The 12,412-nt window shown below is 45.0% G+C and overlaps 1 protein-coding gene across 2 annotated transcripts; it reads right to left on the bottom strand.

Annotated features, from left to right (window-relative positions):
* Window positions 1-1,352: 1,352 nt before the first annotated feature.
* Window positions 1,353-12,182, bottom strand: nagk (N-acetylglucosamine kinase). Of its 2 annotated transcripts, none has more exons than XM_084194005.1 (7): window positions 12,040-12,182; window positions 9,847-9,957; window positions 9,564-9,706; window positions 5,824-5,911; window positions 5,584-5,681; window positions 3,792-3,864; window positions 1,353-1,981 (listed from the first exon to the last, which is right to left on the bottom strand). In XM_084194005.1, exons 1-7 carry the CDS (start codon window positions 12,176-12,178, stop codon window positions 1,785-1,787), a joined length of 849 nt encoding a protein of 282 aa, XP_084050131.1. In that variant the 5' UTR covers window positions 12,179-12,182; the 3' UTR covers window positions 1,353-1,784. The 2 variants fall into 2 exon arrangements, with proteins under 2 accessions (XP_084050131.1, XP_084050132.1); XM_084194006.1 differs by having other exon boundaries at window positions 9,564-9,676.
* Between the last annotated feature and the right edge of the window lie 230 nt (window positions 12,183-12,412).

Raw genomic sequence — 12,412 nt, 5'->3', positions numbered from 1 at the left:
GGAGCGGAGTGAGTATCAAATACATTAAACACATGGTTTCCAGGTGTTTGATGCCGTTCCATTTGCTCCATTCCAGCTGTTATTATGAGCCGTCCTCCCGTCAGCAGCCTCCACTGGTACCTACGTCTATGTGGACTGTGAAGACAAGCAGCCAGTTTAGCCGACTGACACACGTCCTTCAGGAAGTCTTCATAGGAAGGGTCTGACCTCTGACCTCAGCCAGCTGCTGCTGCTCCATGGCACTTCCTGTCAGGAACAGGAAGAGGGTTCAGAGGTTAAAGGTCACACAGAAGCCCAGTCCAATGACGTTGTAGTTTCACGTTGTGTCCGTGTGTGTGCGCGTCGCTCACCTTCTCTGTCCCCAATGTGGGGCAGTCCGCTCTCCGTAGCCACCGCCTCCTTGACAACCGGCATGGTTTCCTTGACGACCATAGTTTCCGGCGTCCATGCCTCTCTGAGAGCGAGTAGAGGTGGGACTCAGAACAGGAGTAGGTGTGGCCGAATGGAGGGAGCAAGAGAGAGGAAGAGGAGGAGGGGAAGGAGGAGGAAGAGAAGGAGGGGAAGGAGGAGGAAGAGAAGGAGGGGAAGGAGGAAGAGGAGGAGGGGAAGAGAAGGAGGGGAAGGAGGAAGAGAAGGAGGGGAAGGAGGAAGAGGAGGAGGGGAAGGAGGAAGAGGAGGAGGGAAAGGAGGAAGAGAAGGAGGGAAAGGAGGAAGTGTTCAACTGTTTCTCTCTCAATGTCTTCCTCTCACTCCGACGCTCATAGACAGTGGAGACTAAATATACTTTCTTACATGACACATCCGGTCTCAATGTCATGTCATTCCTTTCAACGGTATATAAGACTACAGGGAAATCTGTTGTATGTGAACAGTGCAACAGCTAAAACGTTGACTTGAACTAGTTTGGTCATATTGAATTAGGTTGTCCTACCTCACAAAAACAAACTGATTTTACAACAACCACTAAGGCTCTTACTAATCTGGTTTTTACAATCTCACATTCAATCTATCACTTTACCAGAGTGAGAAAGCAGCCAGTGTGTGGACACAGCTGATGTGAACCTCTACAGGAGAATGTCCCTTTACACTCTCTGGATTAGAAACGGAATGTTGGAACTATGATGTCATAATGGTTAGAACTTGCTCTCTGCTGTGTCCTTTGGAATAGAATGTTGTTGTGACTCATAGAATGTCATATCATAACAATCTATAACCATGCAGTCACAGCAGGTAGAGTGAAGATGTGATGATGTCACAATGGATGGGCTGTTCTGACCAATCCAAGCCATGGTTGCCTTGTATCAGCAAGTGAGAGAAGAAGAAATCGGTAGAAAAACAAAGTCTCGTTTTTTTCACAAATGTTTACTACAAAACAGATTATAAAATGTTGTGTATATTTCATAATTGCATTACAGTTATTGGAAAACAGATACCTCAGAGAATATATTCTCTTATGATGATTAAACATACAAATCTTTCCTGCTAATGTATTTTGATTCACAGTACAATGATGGACAGTTGCGGTGCGCTTGATAGCTAAAGAGCACCATCTTGTGGCGAGTTATTAGAAGTACAAGAAGCAAGAGCTAATCAAATCATTTTACATTTACATTTTAGTCATTTAGCAGACGCTCTTATCCAGAGCGACTTACAGTTAGTGAGTGCATACATTTTTCAAATCAAGTCCATTGGTGAAATAAATCCCAAACACTTAATTATTGGTACGATCCCAAACTTTTCCCTAGTTATAGCTGGGTCCTGAGGCGATTCCTCATCGGCTGCTGTTAAAAGGAGTGTTGGTAGAAGACGTTTGCGTTGGCGGCGTAGTTGAGCGTTACCGTGGCGCCCACGCTCTTCGCTCCGAGACCCGCGCCGCCTAGCGCCGACCCTGATGACTGGCTCAGGGTCAGGAGGTTGTAACCGTGGAAACGACCCCTGAAGGACTGCGTGGACGCCAACTCCACCAGGACCTGTGTGAAACCTGCCGACGAGACGGTTAGAGTTGAGCTAGACTGAAGATAGAGATTAGCTGAACCCAATTATTTATATATACACTAGATGACTGACAGGGGGCGCTGTTTTGAAGCCATCTCACCTCCATCTTGGCACTCCCTAACCATTTAAAAAAGCAATAGAAATTGCATTTATAAATGTCTACATTTGTTTTTGCAACATTTACACTATTACAGACACCTTAGTGCATACTGTTAAATTATATGATGTTAGCTAAACATACAAATAAAAAAAACACACTACATTTACATTTTAGTCATTTAGCAGACATGCGCCAAACCCAGATTAGTACGTCGGACTGCCAGATAGTGAAGCGTGATTCATCACTCCAGAGAACGTGTTTCCACTGCTCCAGAGTCCAATGGCGGCGAGCTTTACGCCACTTCAGCCGACGCTTGGCATTGCGCATGGTGATCTTAGGCTTGTGTGCGGCTGCTCGGCCATGGAAACCCATTTCATGAAGCTCCCAACGAACAGTTATTGTGCTGACGTTGCTTCCAGAGGCAGTTTGGAACTCGGTAATGAGTGTTGCAACAGAGGACAGACGATTTTAACGCGCTACGCGCTTCAGCACTCAGCGGTCCCGTTCTGTGAGCTTGTGTGGCCTACCACTTCACGGCAGAGCCGTTGTTGCTCCTAGACATTTCCACTTCACAATAACAGCACTTACAGTTGACCGGGGCAGCTCTAACAGGGCAGAAATTTGAAGAACTGACTTGTTGGAAAGGTGGCATCCTATGACGGTGCCATTCTACTGCATATGGAGATTGCATGGCTGTGTGCTCGATTTTATACACCTGTCAGCAAAGGGTGTGGCTGACATAGTCTAATACACTAATGTCCACATACTTTTGTATATATAGTGTCTATACCAGGGCTCTCCAACCCAGTTCCTGGAGAGCTACTGTCCTGTAGGTTTTACCTCCAACCCAGTTCCTGGAGAGATACTGTCCTGTAGGTTTTTGGAGTGAAAACCTACAGGAGGGTAGCTCTCCAGGAACAGGGTTGGAGTGAAAACCTACAGGAGGGTAGCTCTCCAGGAACAGGGTTGGAGAGCCCTGGTCTATACAAATGTTTTCTTTAAAGTATAATTTATTTAAAGTACTAATGTTACTGTCCCCCACTACAAAAACGAAATACTTAAATAGATGTAATTTTGTCCTTGAAACATTTAAATGAAATATTGTAGAATTCCATTCATTCCTATTGAGGACTGCGTCTTCTGAGGAGTGCCAATATGGCCGACCAGTGGCTTCAAAGCCTCTCATTGACCAATACATAGCATCAGCAATATCAGCAATCCAGTTTATATAGTGTCATTTTGACATCCAAATGTTGGAAAAAAGCCCAGATCTGTTTGTGCCATCATCCCACTCCTTGCCATTCCAATCATGTTTAACATGACAAGGAGTGGGATGTTAGCACAAACAGACTAGTACCCAGGCTAGGAAATCCTGGCATAACAGCACATTTTGACAACAGACTGGACTCTTCCACACTGATCCAACAACACAGTCAGTTATAACCCACCTGGCTTCAGCAGCTCCCAGCTCTTCCACACTGATCCAACAACACAGTCAGTTATAACCCACCTGGCTTCAGCAGCTCCCAGCTCTTCCACACTGATCCAACAACACAGTCAGTTATAACCCACCTGGCTTCAGCAGCTCCCAGCTCTTCCATACTGATCCAACAACACAGTCAGTTATAACCCACCTGGCTTCAGCAGCTCCCAGCTCTTCCATACTGATCCAACAACACAGTCAGTTATAACCCACCTGGCTTCAGCAGCTCCCAGCTCTTCCACACTGATCCAACACACAAGATTGGTAGTTCACCTGTCAACAGAGGCTGGTGTAGGGAGACAGAGAGACGAGAGAGGGGGAGGGAGAGAGAGAGACAGCGAGGGAAAGACAGCGAGGGAGGGAGAGAGAGATAGGGGGGAGGGATACAATATCATACGACATCATATAAAAGGGTAAAAGTACAGTGCATTCGGAAAGTATTCGGACTCCTTGACTTTTTCCACATTTTGTTACGTTACAACCTTATTCTAAAATTGATGAAATATTTTTTTTAAATCATCAATCAACACACAATCCCCTATAATGACAAAGTGAAAACAGGTTTGTAGAAATTTTTGCAAATGTTTAAAAATTAAAAAACGGATACCTTATTTACATAGGTATTCAGATCCTTTGCTATGAGACTCGAAATTGAGCTCAGGTGCATCCTGTTTCCATTAAGCATCCTTGGGATGTTTCTACAACTTGATTGGAGTCCACCTGTGGTCAATTTAATTGATTGGACATGATTTGGAAAGGCACACACATGTCTATATAAAGTCCCACAGTTGACAGTGCATGTCAGAGCAAAAACCAGAAGGAATTGTCCGTAGAGCTCCGTGACAGGATTGTGTCGAGGCACAGATCTGGGGAAGGGTACCAAAATATGTCTGCAGCATTGAAGGTCCCCAAGAACACAGTTAAATTGAAGACATTTGGAACCACCAAGACTCTTCCTACAGCTGGCCTACCGACCAAACTGAGCAATCAGGGGAGAAGGGCCTTGGTCAGGGAGGTGACCAAGAACCCGATAGTCACTCTGTGGAGATGGGAGAACCTTCCAGAAGGACAACCATCTCTGCAGCACTCCACCAATCATTAGGGTAGAGTGGCCAGACGGAAGCCACTCCTCAGGAAAAGGCAAATGACAGCCCGCTTGGAGTTTGCCAAAAGGCACCTAAAGACTCTCAGACCATGAGAAACAAGATTCTCTGGTCAGATTAAACCAAGATTGAACTCTTTGGCCTGAATGCCAAGTGTCAAGTCTGGAGGAAACCTGGCACCATCCCTACGGTGAAGCATGGTGGTGGCAGCATCATTCTGTGGGGATGTTTTTCAGTTGCAGGGACTGGGAGACTAGTCAGGATCGAGGCAAAGATTAATGGAGCAAAGTACAGAGCGATCCTTGATGAAAACCTGCTCCAGAGCGCTCAGGACCTCAGACAGGGGCAAAAGTTCACCTCAAATAAAATAAAATCTTCTAACAGGACAACAACCCTAAGCACACATCCAAGACAACGCAGGAGTGGCTTCGGGACAAGTCTCTGAATGTCCTTGAGTGGCCCAGCCAGAGCCCGGACTTGAACCTGATCGAACATCTCTGGAGAGACCTGAAAATAGCTGTGCAGCAACGCTCCCCATCCAACCTGACAGAGCTTGAGATGATCTGCATAGAAGAATGGGAGAAACTCCCCAAATACTGGTGTGCCAAGCTTGTAGCGTCATACTCAAGAAGACTTGAGGCTGTAATCGCTACCAAAGGTGCTTCAACAAAGTATTGAGCAAGTGTAAAGGGTCTGAATACTTATGAAATGGTGATATTTCCGTTGTTATTTTTGTTGTTGTTGCAAAAACCTATTTTTGCTCTGTCATTATGGGGTATTGTGTGTAGACTGATGAGGGGATTTATGAATAAGCTGTAACAAAATGTGTAAAAAGTAAAGGGGTCCGAATACTTGCCGAATGCACTGTATATGGGTACAATGTGTGCGTGTCTGTGCCTCACCTGTTGCGCTTTAGGTAGCACAGCCACTATGTGCTGGGCCAGGACCTTGCCTGCCTGGGTGAACACATGTTGACACAGAGCATCACCAGCCACAGCCCCTGTAACTCACCATAATCAAGGTTTACAGATTAATACAAAATATCTATTATCGGATCTGAGGTTGATTAAACCCATGCAATACCGTGACTCCGGTCCAAACACTTATGCTGTTGGGAGAGTGAAAATAGGAGGAAAACAAACCTAAAGCTAATTTCTGGCAGAGCCCAGCAAAGTGAGACTTCTGGAAGTTTCTGTAGAGATGAGGGAGCATCCCCATCAAGTCTGATACCTGGAAGAACAGAGAGAGGGAAGGAGAGAGAGAGAGAGAGAAAGATAGAGGTCAGATGAACTAAATCAAATCAAATCACATTTTATTTGTCACATGCGCCGAATACAACAGGTGAAATGCTTACTTACAAGCCCTTAACCAACAATGCAGTTAAGAAAGAAAACCAAAAAGAATCACAAAAAAATACAATATAAAATAATAAGAAATAAAAAGTAACAAATAATTAAAAAGCAGCAGTAAAAATAACAATAGCGAGGCTATATACAGGGGGTGCCGGTACAGAGTCAATGTGCGGGGGAACCGGTTAGTAGAGGTAAATGAGGTAATATGTACATGTAGGTAGAGTTATTAAAGTGACTATGCATAGATAATAAACAGAGAGTAGCAGCAGTGTAAAAGATGAGGGGGGGGGGGCAATGCAAATAGTCTGGGTAGCCATTTGTTTATATGTTCAGGAGTCTTATGGCTTGGGGGTAGAAGCCGTTTAGAAGCCTCTTGGACCTAGACTTGGCGCTCCGGTACCACTTGCTGTGCGGTAGCAGAGCGAACAGTCTATGACTAGGGAGTCTGGAGTCTTTGACCATTTTTAGGGCCTTCCTCTGAACCGCCTGGTATAGAGGTCCTGGATGGCAGGAAGCTTGGCCCCAGTGATGTACTGAGCCGTACGCACTACCCTCTGTAGTGCCTTGCGGTCGGAGGCCGAGCAGTTGCCATACCAGGCAGTGATGCAACCAGTCAGGATGCTCTCGATGGTGCAGCTGTAGAACCATTTGAAGATCTGAGGACCCATGCCAAATCTTTTCAGTCTCCTTAGGGGGAATATGTTTTGTCGTGCCCTCTTCACGACTGTCTTGGTGTGCTTGGACCATGTTAGTTTGTTGGTGATGAGGACACCAAGGAACTTGAAGCTCTCAACCTGCTCCACTACAGCCCCGTCGATGAGAATGGGGGCGTGCTCGGCCCTCTTCTTTTTCCTGTAGTCCATAATCATCTCCTTTGTCTTGATCACGTTGAGGAAGAGGTTGTTGTCCTGGCACCACACGGCCAGGTCTCTGACCTCCTCCCTATAGGCTGTCTCGTGTCGGTGATCAGGCCTACCACTGTTGTGTCATCGGCAAACTTAATGATGGTGTTGGAGTCGTGCCTGGCCATGCAGTAATGAGTGAACAGAGAGTACAGGAGGGGCCTGAGCACGCACCCCTGAGGGGCCCCAGTGTTGAGAATCAGCGTGGTGGATGTGTTGTTACCTACCCTTACCACCTGGGGGCGGCCCGTCAGGAAGTCCAGGATCCAGTTGCAGAGGGAGGTGTTTAGTCCCAGGGTCCTTAGCTTAGTGATGATCTTTGAGGGCACTATGGTGTTGAACGCTGAGCTGTAGTCAATGAATAGCATTCTCACATAGGTGTTCCTTTTGTCCAGGTGTGAAAGGGCAGTGTGGAGCGCAATAGAGATTAGGTTACCTTAGTGTTCTTGGGCACAGAGTCATTTAGGCAGGTTACCTTAGTGTTCTTGGGCACAGAGTCATTTAGGCAGGTTACCTTAGTGTTCTTGGGCACAGAGTCATTTAGGCAGGTTACCTTAGTGTTCTACAACTCAAACATAATGTATATTGTGTTTACTAGACGATTTATAAGTGACAAGTGAATGGCTTGTCACTTAATTCACATTGCTTCCTATTTACCTCAGCAGCATAGCAGGTATTTATATAGTAGTGTCATACTGTTACCTTATTAGCATAGCAGGTATTTATATAGTAGTGTCATAATGTTACCTTATTAGCATAGCAGGTATTTATATAGTAGTGTCATACTGTTACCTTATTAGCATAGCAGGTATTTATATAGTAGTGTCATAATGTTACCTTATTAGCATAGCAGGTATTTATATAGTAGTGTCATAATGTTACCTTATTAGCATAGCAGGTATTTATATAGTAGTGTCATAATGTTACCTTATTAGCATAGCAGGTATTTATATAGTAGTGTCATAATGTTACCTTATTAGCATAGCAGGTATTTATATAGTAGTGTCATAATGTTACCTTATTAGCATAGCAGGTATTTATATAGTAGTGTCATAATGTTCCCTTATTAGCATAGCAGGTATTTATATAGTAGTGTCATAATGTTACCTTATTAGCATAGCAGGTATTTATATAGTAGTGTCATAATGTTACCTTATTAGCATAGCAGGTATTTATATAGTAGTGTCATAATGTTCCCTTAATAGCATAGCAGGTATTTATATAGTAGTGTCATAATGTTACCTTATTAGCATAGCAGGTATTTATATAGTAGTGTCATAATGTTACCTTATTAGCATAGCAGGTATTTATATAGTAGTGTCATAATGTTACCTTATTAGCATAGCAGGTATTTATATAGTAGTGTCATAATGTTACCTTATTAGCATAGCAGGTATTTATATAGTAGTGTCATAATGTTACCTTATTAGCATAGCAGGTATTTATATAGTAGTGTCATAATGTTACCTTATTAGCATAGCAGGTATTTATATAGTAGTGTCATAATGTTCCCTTATTAGCATAGCAGGTATTTATATAGTAGTGTCATAATGTTACCTTATTAGCATAGCAGGTATTTATATAGTAGTGTCATAATGTTACCTTATTAGCATAGCAGGTATTTATATAGTAGTGTCATAATGTTACCTTAATAGCATAGCAGGTATTTATATAGTAGTGTCATAATGTTACCTTATTAGCATAGCAGGTATTTATATAGTAGTGTCATAATTGATATTATGTTTTCATAGTGTTGTGGACCAGGTTAGAGTTAGTAGATAAGTGGCTTGGTGAAACAGAGTCTGCATTGCGTTATGTCAAAGGAGATCACTGATGTTTATGATAGCATGATTGATGGACAGGATATAATGACTTGGGGTAAAGGGTAATAACATCAAAGAAGGGAGTGCCCATTGATGGTTAACAGATGTTCGTGAAGAAACGTATAACAGAGTGTATATAAGATGAGATATGTTCTTTGTTCTAAGTGAGTTCGGAATAGCAAGAGGCAGAGCCCTGTCCTTCTGTTATAACGAACCATGGTAGCTATTAAATACTTATAGGAACTCTCCATCAAAAGTGTCTAAGTATATCCTTACATCCTCGATTACTTGATACCCGAGAAACTCATCATAACACTAATGTTAGCTTATTAGCATAGCGTCATGTCTTTCCTCCTGCTTTACTATTAGCAAGTGTGCGGAATGTCATTCACCAATTCATTTCAGCCTATGAGCATGGCACACTAAGGCAATTCCAACTCACTCGCTGATTAACCAATGGACTCACAGGTGCAATAATCACTTTCTTTCCTTTCAACCAATGGGCATAAATCTAGGGGAGTATATATATATATATGTCAACTCAAACCTTTTGTTTCCCACTTGCTCTTTTGCAGCAACAGTCTTCCAACAACCTTCCACCTCCCCACCACCAACTGAAGGACTATCATCGGAACCTCGTTTAGGGCAACCGGTCATCAGCATCTGGTTCTGAGGGGCATTCCTTGGAGACGAGGCCTACCCCAAACTATTCAATGAAATTCCATATTGCATTCTGTCTCTGTTGTCATTCAGTTAAGCCTGTCCTCAATTGAATTTCCTGTTGTACTTCCTGTTGACCTCTCACCTGGAAGTACTCCTCCATGACCTTCTTCACGTGAGTGACATCATGAGGGGGCGTGGCCAGGTTGTCTTTGGCATCGAACACCGTCTTCACTGCCAGGTGGGAGATCCAGAACGCTGACGGAGAGAGGGAAGAGAATTCAACGGCTAAAAGGGCTGGAGAAAGAGAGACAGTAGGATGAATGGAGGAAAAGAGTGGGAAAACAGAGAGGTGACCATGAGAGAAGAGAGGAGTTGTATCAGTTTATTGGACTTCTGTTTATGTGGATTGTTGTCGTCATAGCTACCTGACCCTTCGTCCCCCATCATATGACCCCAGCCTCCACAGCCGACCTGACTTCCATCTGGGTTCACCAGCTTACAGTTAGAACCAGTCCCACTGATTAACACTATACCTCCTATAGGGAGAAGTAGAGAGAGATGGAGAGAGGAAGGGAGGTAGAGAGAGATGGAGGGAGGAAGGGAGGTAGAGAGAGATGGAGGGAGGAAGGGAGGTAGAGAGAGATGGAGAGAGGAAGGGAGGTAGAGAGAGATGGAGGGAGGAAGGGAGGTAGAGAGAGATGGAGGGAGGAAGGGAGGTAGAGAGAGATGGAGAGAGGAAGGGAGGTAGAGAGAGATGGAGAGAGGAAGGGAGGTAGAGAGAGATGGAGGGAGGAAGGGAGGTAGAGAGAGATGGAGGGAGGAAGGGAGGTAGAGAGAGATGGAGAGAGGAAGGGAGGTAGAGAGAGATGGAGAGAGGAAGGGCGGTAGAGAGAGATGGAGAGAGGAAGGGAGGTAGAGAGAGATGGAGAGAGGAAGGGAGGTAGAGAGAGATGGAGGGAGGAAGGGAGGTAGAGAGAGATGGAGGGAGGTAGAGAGAGATGGAGAGAGGGAGGGAGGTAGAGAGAGATGGAGAGAGGAAGGGAGGTAGAGAGAGATGGAGGGATGAAGGGAGGTAGAGAGAGATGGAGAGAGGAAGGGAGGTAGAGAGAGATGGAGAGAGGAAGGGAGGTAGAGAGAGATGGAGGGAGGAAGGGAGGTAGAGAGAGATGGAGAGAGGAAGGGAGGTAGAGAGATGTAGAGAGGAAGGGAGGTAGAGAGAGATGGAGAGAGGAAGGGAGGTAGAGAGAGATGGAGAGAGGAAGGGAGGTAGAGAGAGATGGAGAGAGGAAGGGAGGTAGAGAGAGATGGAGAGAGGAAGGGAGGTAGAGAGAGATGGAGGGAGGAAGGGAGGTAGAGAGAGATGGAGAGAGGAAGGGAGGTAGAGAGAGATGGAGGGAGGAAGGGAGGTAGAGAGAGATGGAGAGAGGAAGGGAGGTAGAGAGAGATGGAGGGAGGAAGGGAGGTAGAGAGAGATGGAGAGAGGAAGGGAGGTAGATAGATTGGAGAGAGGAAGGGAGGTAGATAGATAGATGGAGAGAGGAAGGGAGGTAGATAGATAGATGGAGAGAGGAAGGGAGGTAGATAGATAGATGGAGAGAGGAAGGGAGGTAGATAGATAGATGGAGAGAGGAAGGGAGGTAGAGAGAGATGGAGAGAGGAAGGGAGGTAGAGAGAGATGGAGAGAGGAAGGGCGGTAGAGAGAGATGGAGAGAGGAAGGGAGGTAGAGAGAGATGGAGAGAGGAAGGGAGGTAGAGAGAGATGGAGGGAGGAAGGGAGGTAGAGAGAGATGGAGAGAGGAAGAGAGGTAGAGAGAGATGGAGGGATGAAGGGAGGTAGAGAGAGATGGAGAGAGGAAGGGAGGTAGAGAGAGATGGAGAGAGGAAGGGAGGTAGAGAGATGGAGAGAGGAAGGGAGGTAGAGAGATGGAGAGAGAAGGGAGGTAGAGAGAGGATGGGGGATAAAGGGAGGTAGAGAGAGATGGAGAGAGAAGGGAGGTAGAGAGATGGAGTGAGGAAGGGAGGTAGAGAGAGATGGAGAGAGGGAGGGCGGTATGAGTAGAGAATGGTAGAGAGAGATGGAGAGGAAGGGCGGTTAGGAGAGATGGAGAGAGGAGGAAGAGGTAGAGAGAGATGAGAGAGGAAGGAGGTAGAGAGAGATGGAGGGAGGGAAGGAGGTAGAGAGAGATGGAGGGAGAAGGGAGGTAGAGAGAGATGGAGAGAGGAAGGGAGGTAGAGAGAGATGGAGGGATGAAGGGAGATGGAGAGAGGAAGGGAGGTAGAGAGAGATGGAGAGAGGAAGGGAGGTAGAGAGAGATGGAGGGATGAAGGGAGGTAGAGAGAGATGGAGGAGAGGAAGGGCAGTAGAGAGAGATGAGGGATGAAGGAGGTAGAGAGAGATGGAGAGAGGAAGGGCGGTAGAGAGAGATGGAGGGAGGAGTGAAGTTATATTACACAGTTATATGACGACAGTGAACATTCCTTTCAACAATAAAGCGAAGGACACCACACCCAGATTAAAGATTCACTTCTGATGCTGGCTATTGATCATATTAAATCATTCTTTAAAATCCTAATTGATCACTTTAAATAAAGTTATGTTAAAAAGATGATTCCGTTACCCTGGTCGCTGGCTGTTGCCATGGCACCGATGGCATCTGTGGTGATGTAATAGTCACTGCTGAGTTTAGGAAACCTCTTCTTCATCTCACAGATGATCTTGTCTATAGCATCTTTCTGTTCTCCTCCGCTTAGAGACATTCCCTGGGAGACCAAGATATTACAAGTTGTAATAATAGTTCAGTTAAGCCTACTTAGTAAAGAGGCAATTACACGCTAACGGGAATTGCGCTGAGACTCAGATTCTTCACTTAACAAAAACCACTGATTTCAAATTTTAACAAACCATACAACTCTATGCACAAGGACTATTTTAAACAATTTACACCGAATATTTTACAAAAACACATTTACTGGAAGAACTGCGCAGATGCA

Source organism: Coregonus lavaretus (genome assembly GCF_964263955.1).
Source record: "Coregonus lavaretus genome assembly, contig: HAP1_SCAFFOLD_6055, whole genome shotgun sequence".
NCBI lineage: Eukaryota > Metazoa > Chordata > Actinopteri > Salmoniformes > Salmonidae > Coregonus > Coregonus lavaretus.
Note: the sequence above shows the minus strand (reverse complement) of the source record. Positions and strands in the feature narration are given on the sequence as shown.